Raw genomic sequence first — 21281 nt, 5'->3', positions numbered from 1 at the left:
ACGGCACTGACACATTTTGCCATTAAGCGCAACGACGCTTGCCGATTTAAAAGGGAATGACGAGCTAACGATGCGTTCAAGTGCTGCCAGATGGCCAACGTTCAGAAAAAGTCCTTTGCCCGGCCGGCTTATAAGCCTCGAAAGCTCATTTATGACAGCGGGACATGCCAAGCGAGCGTGTGGTGCAATAAACACTTTTTTTGTGAGGGGTGTTCAGATAATAATGGGAACCAGCATTTACGTGAATTAAAAAAAATATGATGAGGTCATGAATTAATTATGAAAAATGGATTTGATGTACTGCTATTTGTCTCTTTACTGGGGTCATTTCACGTGTGAAGAACATGGAGCAGATGGTGGAAAATTATTATTATTATTATTATTATTATTATTATTATTACTAAGACCAGATTCGTGTCGTGATAAAAATACGATTGATCAATCGATACCATCTATCTATTGATACTATCAATCGATCGATAGTATTGATGGATAGTATCAATCAATAAATCAATCAATCAATCAATCAATCAATCAATCAATCAACATCTATAATCAAATCATCAAGTCATCCAATCATCCATCTACCTATATATCTACCTACCGATCATCTACCGATCATCTATACCGATCATTAGCCGATCTACCTACCGATCATCTGCCGATAATCTACCGATCTCACCACCAATCTACCTACCGATCATCTACCGATCATCTATACCGATCATTAGCCGATCTACCTACCGATCATCTGCCAATAATCTACCGATCTCACCACCGATCTACCTACCGATCATCTACCGATAATCTACCAATCTCACCACCAATCTACCTACCGATCTCATCACCAATCTACCTACCGATCATCTACCGATCTACCTACCGATCATCTACGATCTACCTACCGATCTATCTACCTATCTGCCTACCGACCGACCTACCTACTTACATTTCTAGCTAGCTATCTACCTGTATCTCTCTAGCGGCTAGCTAGCTATCTACCTACCTGTATCTCTCTAGCTATCTATCTATCTACATGTATCTACCTATCTACCTACCTTCCTACCCATCCATCCATCCATCCATCCATCCATCGAGCAAGCTATCTACGTAGCTATCTAGCTATCTAGTTTGCTAGCTATCTATATCTACTGTATATCTTTATATCTATACTGGATATAAAATCTGATATATTAGGAAACCTATTTGTCATTTTTCATTGCAATAAATTATTTGATTTAAGTCGAAGTAATGTCTATATGTTTCTCTAACGGCCGGTGTATTTCCAAGTGGGGCCTGGCCATTCGTGATCTTGGTGCCCCTCCGTCAACGATAATATGACGTGTTCAAGCCAAGATGGCCGAATCCCTAAATACCCCTCTCCCTGGGTCTTTGTAAAGCAGCCTACCTCGGTCTGTACCATGTTCACCCGACGCGATCTTAGCTCCCGGACACAGTTGTAGATATCCACCACGCCTTCGCGCTCCGCCATGTCCAGCATGATGTCGATGACGACGAAGCAGCCTGTACGACCGGCGCCGGCACTGAGAAGTCATAGAACACGTGATAAATTACCTCAAAACATGAGCGTGGATTTATTTATCAATTTTTTTTATGTATTTTTTTATACAGTGGTCTGGTGGTACTGTCTAATTCCTGGTTGTGCGTTAATCGGTGACCTTACTCGGCGTACCTGCAGTGCACCACCATGGGCCCGGCATTGCTCAGGGTCTTGGACTTGACGCGGCGGATGAAGCCCAACAGCCCCGTGGAGTGGTATGGCACGCCGTGATCCGGCCATCCGGTGAAATGGAACTGACGGATTTCCCGGATCTCGTGAGCGCCTCGCTGATCGATAGTGACGGACAGGTGGGGTGGGGTGGGGGGTAACACACGCATGCATGACTATAGGTGCAATAACAGGTGAGTGGAAGGTTGACTCTTTAGGGACTGCGAATTATTTACAGACGCTCCCCAACTTACGAACGAGATATGTTACGAGCAGTCGTTCGTAAGGTGAATTTGGTTGTAAGTTGCTTCAGTGCTATATTTTGGATGGAATGTATGTTTAAGGCTGATAAAAGTATGTTTAAAGAAGGACAACCGACGACTCCGGACAAGTTGTGTCCATAATTTGTAAAATGGCTTCAAATGACTTCGACTCAGCGTATTTTACAAAGATTCCACCGCACATAGCTACATTTTACGTTTTCAGACTCGCGCTGAATATTCCGGAAGTCTTGTTTTTGAGTTGGCGACGATTCCTGACGTCACGTCACGGAAGGAACGCCCCTGACCGAGAAAAGGACACACAATGCATTTTGCGGTACTTTGTTTGGTCAGAAAATTTCGTGTTGATGGCGAAATTAGAAGGAAAACACAAATAATTCGATGGTGAATCGCATTTTCAGAAAGTCCCGCCCCCATTTCGTGACGTCACGCCAAGACGTCTTGCATTGCTAGTGAATCAAAACAATGGCTTCAGATTCGGAGAATATGCTTTCTTGTTACACATACAGTTATGAATATGATTCAAATAGTCCTGATGAGCAAAGCATACATGTTTGAAATCGATTAAAGACTTTATTTGGGCCATTTTGAGGCAAACGGGCGGAGGGGAATGTCTCACCCAAAAAGAGGCAGAAAAATGGCGACCAGCTCCGGTGAGAAATGAATCAGCCCGTTTCCACAGGCTGATACATTCTTTCCATGGAGTTTGCCTCCCTCTGCTGGCGGCTTTTGGGTGTAAGACATGGTTTTTAAAAAAAACAGTACAGCAAAATACATTGACGTGATGGAAAGACGCTACAATGTGTCTTTTTTACGGTGAGGAGGCGGTCCTTCGGTGACGTCACGTACGGACTCGTCACCAACTCAAAAACAAGAATTCCTGAATATTCAGCGCAAGTCTTAAAACGTAAAATATAGCTATATACGGTGGAATCTTAATAATATACGCCCAGTAGAAGTCATTTGAAGCCATTTTACAAATCATGGACACAACTTGTCCTACTGTAGATCGTAACGCGAATGCTCGTAAGTAGAGGAGTGTCCGTATTAGCTTTGTGTTGATTTCTACTGTGCAACTTGGCGCGTCTGGGCGTCACCGTACCTTTTCCACAGCGAAGGTGCGGATGACGTATTCCGAGAGGAGTTCGGTCTCAATGAGCGTCACCTTGATGTCTCTGTAGATCTCAGTGTCGTCCGGCCAGTATTTACAACACTTGACCTAAAAGAGACAAAGACGTTCATAAATCGCATCCGATGAGCGCAGTAAAGCCGCACAGCGCAACGGTTGTAAAAGGGATAATTGGCAACCCTTCGGTCACGTCAAAATGAGCCGGGCGGCCCCTTGTTAAAAAAAACCCCATCGGCAAAGTGAGGCGGAGGTTCGGGTGGGATTTTGGTTATCTTCAATTTGACGTTATTACTTTTCATCCGATGGTGTTTCGCTTATGTCGAAAAAGGAGTTAAATGGTACAAGAACTCCATTGGCCGGGGGAGCGAGAACATAAAAAAAAAAAATGCATGAGAGGAGAGAGGTGGCAGTCCAATAATGATGTGAAATAATAAACCTTGGGTTGTTAAGAACAGATTTCCCTTCAGGAATCTAAAAACACTCCAGTGGAAATATTAAGGCTATTAGCCATAATAAGAGTGCAGAGTTAGCCGCCCCTCCTTCCTTCTTCTTCAATTAAACTGTTGCTGGTGAGGGAGATGGAAAGATGACAAAGAATCGCGTTCATGATTCCTGTGAGGAGCCCGTCAACTGGTTAGAATTGGCGCATGTGGCTGCCGCTGCTCACCCGCAGAAAAACTGATCCTGTGACTGTAGAGTGACCTTGAGCGTTTTGAAAGGCTAGCTACCTCTCTATTTGCTATCTATTCACTATCTAACTCGCTAGCTGGTTACCTAGCTAGCTATCTATATGCTATTTAACTAGTTAGCTGGCTACCTAGTTAGCTATCTATTTGCTATATAACTAGCTAGCTGGCTACCTAGCTAGCTATCTATTTTCTATCTATTCACTAACTGGCGACCTAGCTAGCTATCTATTTGCTATCTATTTGCTATCTAATTAGCAAGCTGTCTACCTATCTAGCTATCTATTTGCTATCTATTCGCTATCTAACATTTCTAGCTGGCTACCAAGTTAGCTATCTATTTGCTATCTATTCGCTATCTAACTAGCAAGCTGGCTACTTGTGTAGCTATCTATTTGCTATCTAAATAGCTAGGTGGCTACCTAGATATCTATTTATTTAGTATCTAGTCGCTGTCTAACTATCAAGCTGGCTACTTATCTAGCTATCTATTTGCTATCTATTCGCTATCTAACTAGCAAGCTGGCTACTTGTCTAGCTATCTATTTGCTATCTATTCGATATTTAACTAACGAGCTGACTACCTAGCTAGCTATCTATTTGCTATCTATTTGCTATCTAATTAGCAAACTGGCTACCTATCTAGCTATCTATTTGCTATCTAACTAGTTAGCTGGCTACCTAGCTAGCTATCTATTCGCTATCTAACTGGCTAGCTGGCTACCAAGTTAGCTATATATTTGCTATCTATTCACTATCTAACTAGCAAGCTGGCTACTTGTGTAGCTATCTATTTGCTATCTATTTGCTATCTAAATAGCTAGGTGGCTACCTAGATATCTATTTGCTATCTAGTCGCTGTCTAACTATCAAGCTGGCTACTTATCTAGCTATCTATTTGCTATCTATTCGCTATCTAACTAGCAAGCTGGCTACTTGTGTAGCTATCTATTTGCTATCTATTTGCTATCTATTCGATATTTAACTAACGACCTGGCTACCTAGCTAGCTATCTATTTGCTATCTATTCGCTATCTAATTAGCAAACTGGCTACCTATCTAGCTATCTATTTGCTATCTAACTAGTTAGCTGGCTACCTAGCTAGCTATCTATTCACTATCTAACTGGCTAGCTGGCTACCAAGTTAGCTATCTATTTGCTATCTATTCGCTATCTAACTAGCAAGCTGGCTACTTGTGTAGCTATCTATTTGCTATCTATTTGCTATCTAAATAGCTAAGTGGCTACCTAGATATCTATTTATTTGCTATCTAGTCGCTGTCTAACTAGAAAGCTGGCTACATATCTAGCTATCTATTTGCTATCTAACTGGGTACCTAGCTAGCTATCTACTTGCTGTCTAACTAGCGAGCTGGCTACCTACCTATATATCTATTTGCTATCTATTCACTATCTAACTAGCCAGCTAGCTATCTATTAGTTATCTATTAGCTACATTATTATAATATATAATGTATTATTATATATAATATTTTAAAATATAATATATTATGTGCTATATTAACACTGCTTGTGTGCATGACTCTTTCTGTTGTGAATGCTAAAGTGACTGGATTCTTTTTCCCCTTTAATAAAAATGGTTATTCCTATTGTGCAAGTTGGCGGCTAACGCATTATTTCCTATGGGGTAAAAAAAAAACTGCGGGAACAAAAGTGAATTTGGCGTCGGGTGTGTGCGGCAGGAATTCCCAAAATCCATCAGGCAGATGGCCCATCGCGCTACGCCTCGCCGACTTTACGAGGAAGCTGGACTGCATAGAGAAAGACGCTCAAGGGACCGCGCCGGGGCCGCAGAGGACGCCCCCGCTGTACGCTAAGCAGGTGTGCCAAAAGGTGAGAGGCGGGGCTCGACGGGTTTCGGAAACGGCCTAATGAGGTACCAGGAGAGCGCCGGCCGGCCGGGCGGGCGGGCGCCATGAATCATAGAGCAGCAGAATCAGCAGAATTGCGAAGAGGTGCGCTTGTTTCTCAGCACCTTTCAGCCAACGGTGCTTCAATTAACTGCTTTGTGCCACTTTTCGACCCCTACTCGGCAAGCCGGGGGTTAAAATAACACAGAGTGCAATATTTAAAGCATCCCAATTGTTCTCTAGCTCAATTTTGTCCAATCCTACCCACACCAGGAGGGCGCGCACGTGACCAGAATGGGGAAGTTAGCATCCAATGCGACTCACTCGTCCGACTTCCACCAGGTTGGTCACCATGACGATGGCTGCCGTGTTCTCCTGCCATACCATCCGCCAGAAATCCAACACAGTCTCCTGCATGGGGCCTGCAGATACAGAAGAAAAGTCAACAAGAACAACAAGCAAAAATAAAACTGCAATTTGCCTTATTTTCCACTAGATGGCAGTAAATGTCATTCATAGCATTTTTTTTCAATTACTTTTATCATGATTGAAGTAGGTTGCCGCTACAACGATTAATGGATTAAATAGTAAATAGTCAACAGATTTCTGCTGTCTTCCATGAAAACAGATTATCTTTGCCTGCTTTTACTTATTTATTCGTTCATTCATGCATTTATTTTTTTATTTACGTATTTATGTATGTATCTATTTATCTATGTATTTATTTAGATATATATTTATTTATGGATTCATGTATTTATTTACACATGTATGTATTTATTCATTCATTCATTTATGTATTTCCTTTTTTTCTTTCTTTCTTTCTTTATTTAAGTATGTATTTATTGATGCATTTATTCATGCATTCATGTATTTATTTATTTACACCTTTATTTATTTACATATTGATTTACACATTGATTTACACATTGATTTACACAGTTACACATTTATTTACATATTTACATATTTGCCCAGTGACACATTTTCCTATTTATTTATGTATTTATTTATTTACACATTTATTTAATTACACATTTATTTACACACGTATTTACACATTTATTTACACATTTATTTATTTATTTACATATGTATTTACATATTTATTGATTTACATATTTACATATTTGCCCAGTGACACATTTTCCTATTTATTTATGTATTTATTTATTTACACATTTATTTAATTACACATTTATTTATTTACACATTTATTTACACTTGTATTTACACATTTATTTACTTATTTACATATGTATTTACATATTTATTGATTTACATATTTACATATTTGTATATTCACCCATTTACCCGTTTGCCCATTCATTGATTCATTCATTCATTCATTCATTCATCCATTCATCCATTTATTCATTTATTTATTTTTGCAACCGTCAGCCTTTTACTTTGGAAAACCAGGTTCAACATACTTGCCAATTTTCAGAACTGTTCCAATTCAAACCAGGACCTAAAATCCTAATTCATTTATATGTGGGTATTTTCGTCACCGTCAATAAATAAATATATAATTTTCTGGTTTCTAATTAGATTAAAATTAAATATTTGTAAATCAATGATCAATTTCCAAAATAATCAATAGATTAAACAATGAGTAAAAGCGGCCCCGAGTATGTCGTGTTTTATTTATGATGGGCGAGCCAATTTCCACGTCATCAATTGTAAATGAATGAGAATCTCACACTTTGGAATTATTCAGGTTAATTAAAATGATGAACATTAGTTTAATTGAGTATGCCGGTTTCAAAATGATGACAAATTAATTAGGGTATGCAAACCGTGTCGGTGCGCAAGGCCCCAATCAACAGCAATTACCCTGAGAAATTATACAAAGTTGATTATTAAAATCAACCCCATTGTTTTACTTGTAGACAGCGTGCATATTAATTATACGTGATGAGAAACGGGGGGGGGGCAAAATATGATCTAAATAAACACACACCATCATCAGACACATTCACGGTGAGGCACTTTGGCACAAATCAATAAAAGGTACGAAATGTTGCTGCATGTTTTGAATGGTGGGTTGATAAAGTCATCATTTTGATTATTTTCATGCATCCTTTAAAGGACAACCGACATCACTTTTTTGTTTCCTAACTGACTTTATTTATAGCATCTAAAATACCCAAAACACGCAGGCTGATATTTTTATTCAAATGCAAAACACCAATAAAAATGACTTAAAAGTGTCCAAAATCTGCAAAAAAATTGAAGCCGGAAGTGGCCAATTTCAGAAGGTCCCGCCCCTTTGTTTGTGACGTCACCCTCAAGCCTTGCTGGAGAATCAAAACAATGGCTTCAGATTCGGAGAATATGCTTTCTTGCTACTCATCCAGTTATGAATATGATTCAAATAGTTCTGAAGAAGAAAGCATACATGTTTGCAATCGATTAAATAATTTATTCCGTGCCATTTTGAGGCAATAGGGGGGGGCAAATGTAGCACCAAAAAAGAGGCAGAAAATGGCGACAAAACTCCGTGTTAGGGAATTAATCAGCCCGTTTCCACAGGCTGATTAATTCCTTACACTGAGCTTTGTCGCCCTCTTCTGCCTCTTTTTGGTGCAACATGAAGTTTTCAGCCCAAACTAGAACAGCAAAATGCATTGACGTGATGCATTACAATGTGTCCTTTTTCGGTCAGGGGCGTTCCTTCAGTGACGTAGGGTGAGGACTCGTCACCAACTCGAAAAGAAGACTTCCGGAATATTCAGTTTTAAAACATAAAACATAGCTATATGCCATGGAATCTTTATAAAATGCGCTCAGTAGAAGTCATTTGAAGTGATTTTACAAATTATGGTCCTGAGGCGTCGGTTTTTCGCAATGACATTCGTCAAGAAGGAGACTGCAGTGCGGTTACGCCTTTTCAGCAGCACGAATACATCAGCACCGTTTTTGATTGGGAGGAATGTCGGCAAACATTCTTTTATCCCAATTTGGTTTCGAACAAATGTTCTCAAAAAGACATGTCCTTTTGAAAAAAAAAAAAAAATGAATATTTGTCTTTTCAAAAGACAAAAAAGAGGTGACGTTGTGTTCTATTCTCATATTTTTTTTTTAAACCCGCATATGTAAAACAAACACCCTTGCACTCGCCTTCGTCTTCTTTTTTTTAACAACAAAAGTCTTTTGGACAATCGGCATTCGTCGCACACGACTACCTACCACATTTCTCATCCCTCCGTGGGAGGGAGGACGAAGAAGGAGTTTGGGCGGCGAAAAAGCGAGACAGCTGGTGTGTAGGTAGCTCGCAAACACTTGGCATTATTAGAATGATGAGAAAAAAAAATCCGCTTCATTCCGTGTGATTCTGGTGCCAAGTTAGGGCACCGAGGAGTTTATTGTTCCATATGCAAGGAAAAATCTTTAATATCAATACACTCAAATGAGATTTTATTTTTAAAATTATGGGACATAATGAAGTTACTCATACTCCTAATGTCTCAAACTTTTTTTGCATTAATTAATTAATTGCAGAATTAAAATGAAATTCGTGGTCGTAAGTACGGGCGGTCGTAAGTTGACAAGGTCGTAAGTCAGATGTTACCTACATTTAGTTTTTTTCTTTTGTTTGTTTGACTTTTTTGTTTATTTGCGAGTTGAGTGAACGCTGGCGCTTGTGGCTGCCGCTGCTCACCCGCAGAAAAACTTATCTTGTGAACTTATCCTGTGGCTGTAAAGTGACCTTGAGAGTTTTTAAATTAATTTAATGTAATTATTATTATTATTATTATTATCAACATTTACTAGCTATTTGCTATCTATTAGCCATCTGGCTGGCTAGGTAGCTATCTTGCTAGCTATCTATTCACTATCAAGCTGGCTGGCAATCTAGCTGGCTGGCTATCTAGCTAGGTATCTGTTGGCCATCGATTGGCTAGCTAGCTAGCTTACCTTACCTTTTAGACTTACTTCCTGTTGTGTGTTTATTATTTTGCTTTGTGTTGATTATGATGTGACAGCTTGATAGTGAATAGATAGCTAGCTAGATAGCTACCCAGCCAGTCAGATGGCTAATAGATAGCAAATAGCTAGCAAATGTTGATGATAATAATAATAATAATAATAATAATAATAATACATTTCATTTCCAAGCGCCTTTCAAAACTCTCAAGGTCCCTTTACAGTCACAGGATAAGTTTTTCTGTGGGTGAGCAGCGGCAGCCACACGCGCCAGCGTTCACTCAACTCGCAAGTAAACAAAAGTCAAAAGAACAAAACAAATAACTAAATACAGGTCACATCCGACTTACGACCAGCTCGACTTACGACCACCCGTACTTACGACCACGAACTCCAGACCCTATTTTTTTTATTTTTATGAATTAGGATGATTAAGATGATTCTGATTCTGATCTGTCATGGAGGATTTTGATGGGCACGATGGAACGGTATATTGTGCCCCCCCCAAAACATTTCTTAGCAGCCACATTGGAAGAATTGTGACTTTTGGTGGCATTCAGCCGAAGTTTGATGACTTTCTTTATTTCTGTGGGATTTCGTTTCCAGTGAGGAAGTCATCCCCAACGCTTATGCAAGCACATTAGTGCCACTAATGAGACACGTGTGCCTATTTTGCTCTTTCTCAGTGGAAAACCTTGCCGACGGGCCGCTCGCTCGCGCTCTCTGAGATTGAAGGGGAAGAAGCGGAAACGTTTGAACGCTTGCTCGCTTGGGGAACGCCAAGGTAAGGTGGATTTTTTTTCCTCTTTCTAAGTTTGAAGATGACTTCCTCACAACAGGGAGGGCCGTCGTTAGCTTAGCGAGGGATTCTACTGTTTTGATTTCAACAGTCTATTTCGACAAGAAACTAGTGAAGGACATCCAAATATTTATTTAGCCATATTAAACATTGCTCAAGATAAAACGTTTAATCAATCTAAATACAGTGAGACCTCAACTTACAAACACCTCAACTTACAAACTTTTTGTCTTACAAACGTCATATTTATGAAAATTAAACCTTATAATAAGCACTATTTTCATAATACACACTCCACCACGGCTGGCGGAGTGATCTTCGGCGGAAGCACACGACCGAACAGCACCAGAGGTTAAGTTACCAACAGTCCTTATGGAAGGTGACTCTCCTTCCATAAGGACTGTTGGTAACTTAAAAGGGGCGGGACCTTCTGAAACTCACCATCTCCATGGTCATTTTGAAGTAGTTTTGGGACACTTTTACAGTGTTGATTGGCATTTCATTACAAATATCAGCCTGCGTGTTTTGGGTATTTTAGATGCTATAAAACGTTTTTCTGATGTCAGTTAGGAAACAAAAAAATGGTGTCGGTTGTTCTTTAAGGCAGTAAACTAACCGAAACCTTTTTGTTGACAACTATTTCAGGCAGTACACTCGTTGTGTTCGTGCCTTGTTGTTGTTATTTTTTCCAACTCAACTTCCCCGCCCGCCTTGTATCCGTATAAGATGCCGTTCAGGCGTAAAACCACTCGTGCCAACATAACACCTCACGCGATCTGCCAAATCTCTCAACCTATCACAAATCAATAAATTGATCCCGAAGAGACGGATTAGTCACGTATGCATGTTCGGCAGGACACGCGTCTGCTAAGCAAACAGAGGGTCGGCTTTAATTGAGACGCTGAGGAGTAGCGGCACCGCGCTAATGAACAGCTAATTATGCAACTCCCAGCACCCCACGAGCAGCTTGCGAATGCATTAAGGCCTCTTCTTCGCTTAACAACAAATGGAAAAAAAGCTTACTTTACCTTCTATCTCCATGTATTTATTTATTTATGTCAATCTATCTATCTCTCTAGCTAACCAGCTATCTAGAGAAATAGCTAGCTAGATAGCTATCTATCTCTCTAGCTCGCAATCTATCTCGCTAGCAATTTGTCTAGATAGTTAGATATTTCTCTAGCTATAGATAGCTATCTGTCTAACTAGCTAGCAATCAATTTGTCTAGATAGCTAGCTAGCAATCTATTTGTCTAGCTAGCTAGCAATCTATTTGTCTAGATAGCTAGCTAGCAATCTATTTGTCTAGCTAGCAATCTATTCGCCTAGCTAGCTAGCAATCCATTTGTCTAGCTAGCTAGCTAGCAATCTATTTGTCTAGCTAGCTAGCTAGCAATCTATTTGTCTAGCTAGCTAGCTAGCAATCTATTTGCCTAGCTAGCTAGCAATCTATTCGCCTAGCTAGCTAGCGATCTATTCATCTAGCTAGCTAGCAATCTATTCGTCTAGCTAGCTAGCTAGCAATCTATTTGTCTAGCTAGCAAGCAATCTATTTGTCTAGCTAGCTAGCTAGCAATCTATTTGCCTAGCTAGCTAGCAATCTATTTGTCTAGCTAGCTAGCAATCTATTTGTCTAGCTAGCTAGCTAGCAATCTATTTGTCTAGCTAGCTAGCAATCTATTTGCCTAGCTAGCTAGCAATCTATCTGTATCTCTCTATCTATCTACATCTTTCTCCCTCTCTACCTATCTATCTATTTATCTATATCTCTCTCTATCGATCCATTTATTCATTTTGGTTGACTTATTATTTTTTGATTATTAAAGTAGTCCATGCAATCTCCCAATATGGCACGTAACCCCGCACTGGCTACACTAAATTGGTAACGATTGAACACCAGTCAATGGTTAACCTCCCGGGTGGCGCTAAGTGCTCGTCGCCTTGGAAATCCTCCGGCCGCAAGAACAAAGTGACAAAATGTGCTCCGCACAGCTCAGATAATCAATTTTTTTTGTATATTTATTTATTTATATATTTACTTGCTTCGTGATTCATTCATCCCCAGAGCTCCCGACACAGATGGAATAAAGAGCTTGATAAACGCGTGCCTCAGAATCCCCGAGTGCTCGCGCGCTAGTCCACTGAGCATATTTTAAGAATTTAGATGGAGGTGGAAATGTGTGTCAACAGAAACAATCAGTTCACCATGAAGCTAATATGTAAAGATTTGCTTTTGGTATCACACAGAGATGTTGTCCAAAAAGTAGCTCTGTCGCGTTCAGCTCAAACATTTCTGTTTTTCCAGCTATATAGCTAATACATAGCTAGCTTGATGGCCAGCGAGCTAGATAGCAAATAGCTAGCTAGCAAGATAGCTAGCTGGATATCTCATTTTGCCAAGAGTCTCTACGCAAAACAAGCCACTTGACTACAACGTTCAAATAATAAATAATAAATGTTGAATCCGTTTATGCTCCCTCTTACGAGCTCCTGTCAACGTAAGTTGCAGCATTCTGGACCAACTGGAGACGCTTAATGGAGGATAAGCTAATCTTGCCGAAAACTCCACTGCCAACGAATTGCAGTGGTCATCAAACAAGAGCTACGATCGCCGGTTTTATATCCCAATAAGGTGTGAATAATTAATCCCGATGTATAATTTTTAACAGAATTATGATTATGAACTGTACATAACCATGGGGTATAGCAGCCCATGCATTATGTATGTACGGTATGTATGAACCGCAAGTAGATTAACACTCCAGCTGGCTGGCTACCGATCTAGCTAACTATTAGCTAACTATTAGCTAGCTCGCTAGCTTTCAATCTATTTGAGTTACTTCCGGGTTGAGTGAACACTGGCGTGTGTGGCTGCCGCTGCTCACCCACAGAAAAACTTATCCTGTGATTGTAAAGTGACCTTGAGAGTTTTGAAAGGCGCATATAAATGAAATGTACTATTATTATTATTATTATTGATTTCAAAAGCAGCCCGTCTAGGCAGAAAATGGAACTCCACTTTTGTTATTTCCTCTCCTTTTAGCAGCAACAAACTTTACTCACTCAACTCCCCCCAACTTGCTGTTTCAATGTTTAAAACATGACAGCAGTCCAAGAGTGGGACCATGAATCTCAAGTAACTTCAGACAGGTTCTTTTCTTTTTAACTTGAGATTATTGCGCCACCAAACTTCACTCCCATCCCATTTACAGAATGGTTCCAATTTTTTAAATTGGACATTTAAGTCAGCATAACTGTTAGGTTTCAATCAAAAATCATCTTACCTTGAGTGGCGATATAGTGATTTGGCCTGTGGTATCCCTGTAAAAACAAACATAAATATATAAATGAAATCAATTGCAAGAATATCCTGTGACTGTATAAATACAAATAAATAAATACACGAATAATCATCTGAATAAATCAATAATAAATAAATAAAAACACATATATATAATATATATAATGTAAATTTCTCCACTGTGAGATAATAAAGGCATATCCAATCCAATATACACACATATATATATATATATATATATATATATATATGATATAAATACATTCTAATATAACACATATATAATCACAGAAATACAATATATATATAGTAAAGTCTCGTTATATCGATATTCAAGGGAGTAAAAATATCGATAAACCACTATCGATATATACGTTTGCATGTAATTTTCTCCGTGTGTGCATAGAAATAGTATATATAACGGGACTATCGATATATCCGATATCATATAACAGACTATACATATATATATATATATATATATATATATATATATATATACATACATACATATACATCTATATATATATATATATATATATATATATATATATATATATATATATACATATATATATATATATACACACACACATATATATATATATACATGTATACATGTATACATATATGTATATACATACATGTATATGTATACATATACACATGTATATATATATATATGTATATATATATATATATATACATATATATATATAATATTTCTGTATTTATAATTTTTAGTTTAGTTATGTAATATATATATTACAAAACTAAAATAAAAAATATAAATACATAAACATTCTCCACTAAATAGATCATGAAATATGCAAATAAGTACATAAATAAATAAATACACAAACCAACAAATAAATATATAAATAAGTAGATCCATCTATCTATCTATCTATCGATAGATAGATAGATAGATAGATAGATAGATAGATAGATAGATAGATAGATAGATAGATAGATAGATAGATAGATAGATCCAAAAATAAAATAACAAATAAAAATACATACAAATAATCACATCACAACAAATTAAAAAATATGCAAATAAGTACATAAACAAACAAAAATACACGAATATGCACAAAAATAAACAAACAAATAAATAAATAAATGGTGAAAACCATTCTCTATTGTGTATTCATCTGGTAATCCGTGCATTTGTGTAGACTTTTCGGGCAAGCACACACCTATACGCACACACATATAGGCGCACCTCCGGAGCGAAGCACCAAAGTGTCGATAATCCCTCCGATACGACTAAACAGCATCCGTCTTCACAACGGGTTTCATTCCAATGTGTAAGATTACGCTAATCCCTTCAAAACTCGCACTCGCCCAATTCCTTGTCTTCTCCCCAGAGACGCCAGGCGGGAAACAAAACATCAGGAGGACTTAAAGGCTTCCTTCCTCCATCACCATCATCATCTTCATCATCGTCATCTTCCTCCCTTCTATTCGGACTCCGCACACGGACGCAAAATGGATGCCTCTCTTGTTCCACTTCCATTTTTAATGATTTCTTTATCCCGTTTGTGCTTTCATGTGACGTCCTGTCAGGCGGCGTTGCCACGTGAGACACTTGTCAGGTGAGCAAATGGACGCCAAAGAAGAAGAAGGTCATGAGTGGAATAAATGAAATGTTTCCAAAAGGGAATCAAACACCTTTTTTTCATGGTTTTCTTGCACAGCTGTGATCATTTTACATGTTGTTGTTTTAGTATCGGCGCACTTTTTTTTTCCAGTTATCAACTGTCGGAAACCACCCGCGGGCCTTTCTTTTTGGTTTTTATGCATTTTTTTTCGGAATGTATTAGCAAATGTCTGAAACTGGGAGCTTCAAAGTCGCAATTGAAGGGGAAAACATTGCCAGAGGTCTGACCAGTGCTTTATCGGCACCCACCGCAAGAAAAACTACAATCGGGAATGGCGCTTTCACGTCACACTTTTCAATTCCTGAATAATAATAATAAATTTCATTCATAAGCGCCTTTGAAAACTCTCAAGGACAGTTTACAGTTACAGGATATTTTTTCTGCGGGTGAGCAGCGGCAGCCATACCCGCCAGCGTTCACTCAAATCGATAGAAAGCGTGTGGCTGCCGCTACTCACGCACAGAAAAACGTATCCTGTGACTGTAAAGTGACCTTGAGAGTTTTGAAAGGCGCTTAGAAATGAAATGTATTATTATTATTATTATTATTATTATTATTATTATTATTATTTAAGGTGATTGCTCCTCTTCCTTTCATAACTTTGCTGCTGTGTTACTTCGGGGTAGAGTGAACGCTGGCGTGAATGGCTGCCGCTGCTCACTCGCACAAAAAAAAAATCCTTTGACTGTTTTGAAAGGTGCTTAGAAATTAAATGTATTATTATTATTATTATTATTATCATTTTACATTTCCGACGACGTATACTAATTAATACTAATCAATTAGCGAGGATGTTATTTCCGAATTTGGGTCTTCTTTTTTTCATGCTTGGGTGGCGATCTATTTGCTATCTATTAGCTTTCTGGCTAGCTGGCTAGTTATGTAGCTGGGTATTTATTAGCTATATGGCTATCTTTCTAGTTAGCTAACTGTCTATCTATTAGCTACCTAGCTGGCTACCTGGCTGGCTATCCATTAGCTATCTGTTAGCTAGCTAGCATCTATTTGAATTACTTCTGGGTTGAGTGAATGCTGGCGCGTGTGGCTGCCGCTGCTCACCCACAGAAAAACTTATCCTGTGACTGTAAAGTGACCTTGAGAGTTTTGAAAGGCGCTTATAAATGAAATGTATTATTATTATTATTAAAATTATTATTTCAGGTGAGTGCTTTTACATTTCCGACGACGTATGCTAATATTCACTCAGCGAGTTTGTTGTTTGTTAAGCTAATGTCCGCCGGTATAACAAGTCACATACTTGCTAACACCATCATCATTATCATCTGGCAGCTTCGTCGCAATAACAAAAAGTAGCGGGGATGTTGCTAGCGCAGGTTTTTTTTAAAACCGCCTTCTGATGAGTTAAAAAAAACAAAACTAACAAACAACAACAACAGCGTTAGCCAGCTGTCTGCACTCTCTTCATGATGTGCGTGTTCTTGACTTTAAGTAGACGCCGGCTTTGTACGGTGTAGCATAATGGACCATAAAACCAATAGCAGGCAAAGGTAAATAATTAAAGGCGCACCTTGCATTATGAATTGATGTGAGGAGAGCATAAGCAGAGATTACAAATGAGCACGCGGAGCAGGTACATCAGCAAGCTATTAGCGACCCCGTCTTCCTCACGGCGCCGTTTGCGGCGAGTCGGCTCATATAAAGCCAGTTCGGATGCTCCGCAACGCGCTTTCTCATGTCTTTTTTTTTTTAATGACTTTAACAGAGCATAAAAAAAAAAACAGAGCAGCTTGGCTCCTTCTCCGGAACAGATGAAGCTTATCTTTCAGTGCAGATCTTCATCACGACATACAGTGATTCATTGGCTTACGAACTTAATTGGTTCCCAGAGAGTAAGGTGAAAAGTGTCTATTCCAAATATTAATTTCCCATAGGAAAACATTAAAATGAGAATAATCCGTTCGCAGGTCCCCATAAAACACAATTTTCTACGAAATAAGCCTTAAAACTACACAAAATATACCTTATTTTTTTGTATAATAAATGTGCTATTGTATTGTAAGTAAAGAAATAAACTGTACTGTATAATAAAGTCGTTTTATTTACCTTTGTGATGGTCGTTGGGCAGAAGCGATCAATACGCTAACAGAATAAGGACGAGAAAATCTTTTCTTTTAGGCCCGCCTTATAGTGCAGAAAATCGGTCGTTATAATGAAGTGATAAAAATGCACAGACAAATAATCACCGCATTTTCCCATATATAAGATGCACCGGACTATAAGGCGCACCTTCAATGAATGACAAAAGTTTTCCAAATAGCTAAACGTTTTCCAAATATAAGGCGTTACAGTAGAGGCTGGGGTTACGCACCACTTCTTCTACAAGGGGGGGGGGGGGGGTGGCAGCTCCTGTATTTTGTTTTTCTACTTCTTCCTTTCCTTTCCTTTCCTCTTACTTTCATCACTTTACAGCTGTCTAATATAAAATTGTCCACAACGACACTAGCACAGGCTAATCCAATCCAACTTCATATACAGGTAACATCCGATTTACGACCAGCTCAATTTACGACCACCTGTACTTACGACCACGACCTCCAGACCCTAGTTTTAAATTTTTTTATTCTACACCTGGCACCGCAACACGCTAGCAGGCCGGCAACGTGTACGACAATTTTGGCCAGCCAGCCAGCATTTCATTTAGCCTCTGAGTCTCTATTCAACATTTGGAATGGATTTCGATTTACGACCATTTTGACTTACGACCGTTTGGTCGGAACGGAACTCGGTCATAAATCGGATGTTACTTTCTACCTACTCAAAACAGGTCTGTGACATGATGTACGTTCTGAGATGTCAGTATGAACGGAGACATCGGTGACATGGAGTCACGTCATCCCACAAACGTGACCAATAATGACAACGGATTCAGGTTGGGAGAAGGATTTGTGGCAAGTGTGTTTGCCTGAAAACCATCAGTATGTAGTGTTCAAAATTGTTTTGCGTATGTTGTCTCTATTCAACATTTCGAATGGATTTCGACTTACGACCATTTTGACTTACGACCGTTTGGTCGGAACGGAACTCGGTCATAAATCGGATGTTACTTTCTACCTACTCAAAACAGGTCTGTGACATGATGTACGTTCTGAGATGTCAGTATGAACGGAGACATCGGTTACATGGAGTCACGTCATCCCACAAACGTGACCAATAATGACAACGGATTCAGGTTGGGAGAAGGATTTGTGGCAAGTGTGTTTGCCTGAAAACCATCAGTATGTAGTGTTCAAAATTGTTTTGTGTATGTTGTCTCTATTCAACATTTCGAATGGATTTCGACTTACGACTATTTTGACTTACGACCGTTTGGTCGGAACGGAACTCGGTCGTAAGTCGGATGTTACTTGCGTATAAGGTGCAGAGTCATATTTTGAACGAAAATCAAGGCTTTTGGGTGCGCCATATAGACTGAAAAATACGGTGCTCTGTGAAAAGCAAACCGTCTCTATGTGAGGGAACTCTGAACACATCACGGGCAATCCGTATGACAAATTGCAGTGACTTTTATGTACCAGATAAAACCTTGCTGGAGGTCCTTTTCCCCCTGCCACCCTCTTTAGTATCAAGCTCTTTTCCTAGCATGTGTTCCCTTTTATTTTTTTTCCTTCTTCTCGATACGACTGCTGTCATCCTCTGATCTTTATTGCTCTTAATTTAAACACACACACACACACACACACACACACACACACACACACACACAGACTCGGCAGGTCGCTACAGTGTTTGTGTGTGAGACTAGTCCCGTTCCCCCCAGGGAACCTTGTGACGGCGGCACCGGCACCCTCTCTGCCACCCACCCTAAGAGGAAGCGCGGTGACCTTTTTGCGTCGGCGTTGCTAGCTGGTGCATGTGTGTGTGTGTGTGTGTGTGTGTGTGTTGTGTTGTGTGTGTACTTACATCAACGTAATTTGCATTAATGTAATCGGAGCTCTGTTCGCCCTCCAGGGCCTGCAGCCTGACACGCGAGTGATCATCTGGAAAAAGAGAGGAGGAAGAAGAAAGCAGCCTGGAATTAATGACATTAACCAGGCCGCAACATGATGATGATGATGATGATGATGATGAAGAGAAGGAGATGTATAACTGACCGCCATTTTTTTATCATGGCCGACAGTTTTGAAGTCTGCGCTCAAATTTGAGGTCTGCTCCACGAAAACCGGATCCGTGGTGAAATCTGTTTTGTCATGTCGTTTATTTACGTGGGACAGGAGAGAAGAGACATTCCATCATGACGTCTCTGATCCACTGGTGAAAAGGAGGCTTTCATCTAGAACTGCTTCATGTCATAAAGTGTTTGTCTTCTACTCAAACATCATAGAGGTAGATGGGGAAAGTCGTTAAGACATTAATATGACACAACTATCCATGTTTTGATGTTCTTGTTGTATTTATTATTTTGCTTTGTGTTGACGATTAAGTGAAGTGCCTTGTTACAGCTGCAGCTGTATTGTAACTAAATAAAATATACCTTATTTTGTGTATAATAAATGTGCTATTTTATTGTAATAAAAGAAATAAACTGTACAGTATAATAAAGTCGTTTTATTTACTTTTGTGATGGTTGTTGATGATTGTATTGTAAATATTTTTCAGTCTGTAAAAATGTATGTATGTGGAGCTGTCGCAGCTTGGAATTGAGGCGGATTTACGTGGGGCAGGAAATTTGAGACAATCTCTTTTTGTCAATGGATGCTACAGCTTCGTGTTTAGTTTCAAAACTCGGCCTGTAGCAGATGTGCATATTCCACCATGACGTCTCCGATCCACTGGTGAAAAGGAGGCTATTATCCAGAACTGCTTCATGTAATAAAATGCACTCAAACATCGTAGAGGTACATGGGGAAAGATTGCACGACTGTCCATGTTTTGATGTTCCGGTTGTGTTTATTATTTTGATTTGTGTTGACTATTAAGTGAAGTGCCTTATTACAGCTGTTGTCAAAGCGCTACATAAATTAGCATGTATTGTATTGTATTCTAAATAATTTTCGGTGAGTATATCTGTATGTATGTGGAACTGTCGCAGCTTGGAATTGAAGCGCATTTACGTGAGACAGGAGATGCGTGAAAGCTGGCGCGTGTGGCTGCCGCTGCTCACCCACAAAAAAACTGATCCTGTGACTGTAAAGTGACCCTGAGAGTTTTGAAAGGCGCTTAGAAATGAAATGTATTATTATTATAATCTCTTTTTGTCAACGGATGCTACAGCTTCGTGTTTGCTTTGAAAATTTTGTAAACTCTCCACCATGATGTCTCTGATCCACTGGTGAAAATGAGGCTTTCATCCTCTCCTCTTTCATCTCAAACTGCTTCATGTAATAAAGTGTCTGTCTTATACTCAAATAAGGAAAGCCGTTAAGATAGCACAATTGTCCATGTTTTGATGTTCCTTTTGTGTTTATTATTTTGCTTTGTGTTGACTATTATGTGAAGTGCTTTGTTTGTTGTGAAAGCTCCCACCCGTCATGGCGCCCCCCCTGTGCGGCTGCCTCTACAGCACCTCCTAACCCTTTTTAAATCCCTTTCTGTTCTACTATTTTGTTTATTTACTTTATTTCTACGATGCAAAGAATACAATGAGACCTCAACTTACGAACTTAATTGGTTCCCAGACAGAATGTGTAAGGCGAAAAGTGTGTATCTCAAAAAAAAAATCCCATAGGAAAACATTAAAATGGGAATAATCCGTTCCCGGGTTTGCATAAAATATACTTTTAAACAAAATAAGCCTTAAAACTACACACATCATACCTTATTCTATGTATAATAAATGTGCTATTGTATTGTAATGAAAGAAATACACTGCATTGTATCATAAAGTCACTTTATTTACATTTGTGATGGTCATTTATGGCTTGATGGA

The 21281-nt window shown here is 39.1% G+C and overlaps 1 protein-coding gene and 1 long non-coding RNA gene across 10 annotated transcripts in view; one reads left to right on the top strand and one right to left on the bottom strand.

Annotated features, from left to right (window-relative positions):
• The window catches only part of LOC148891161 (receptor-type tyrosine-protein phosphatase mu), a 188281-nt gene that overhangs the window by 13977 nt on the left and 153023 nt on the right, over positions 1-21281 (bottom strand). For all 9 annotated transcript variants that reach the window (XR_016116511.1, XM_089008956.1, XM_089008958.1 and 6 more), the window contains 6 exons: positions 19316-19392; positions 13711-13747; positions 6022-6119; positions 3113-3229; positions 1694-1848; positions 1409-1544 (listed from right to left, as the gene is read on the bottom strand). Coding sequence is in view for 8 of the 9 variants with exons in the window: in XM_089008956.1 (XP_088865082.1) it covers positions 1409-1544; positions 1694-1848; positions 3113-3229; positions 6022-6119; positions 13711-13747; positions 19316-19392 (620 nt within the window). In the remaining variant the exon portion in view is untranslated. The remainder of the gene's footprint in view (positions 1-1408; positions 1545-1693; positions 1849-3112; positions 3230-6021; positions 6120-13710; positions 13748-19315; positions 19393-21281) is intronic.
• LOC148891162 (uncharacterized) lies at positions 10372-19573 on the top strand. The gene is made up of 3 exons (XR_016116512.1): positions 10372-10411; positions 15300-15328; positions 19364-19573. It is a non-coding gene; the product is annotated as an uncharacterized LOC148891162 (long non-coding RNA).

Source organism: Hippocampus bargibanti, linkage group LG11, assembly GCF_051943395.1.
Source record: "Hippocampus bargibanti isolate YZ-2025 linkage group LG11, ASM5194339v1, whole genome shotgun sequence".
Classification (NCBI taxonomy): Eukaryota; Metazoa; Chordata; class Actinopteri; order Syngnathiformes; family Syngnathidae; genus Hippocampus; species Hippocampus bargibanti.
The sequence above is the reverse complement of the archived record's forward strand: the minus strand, read 5'-3'. Positions and strand labels throughout refer to the sequence as shown.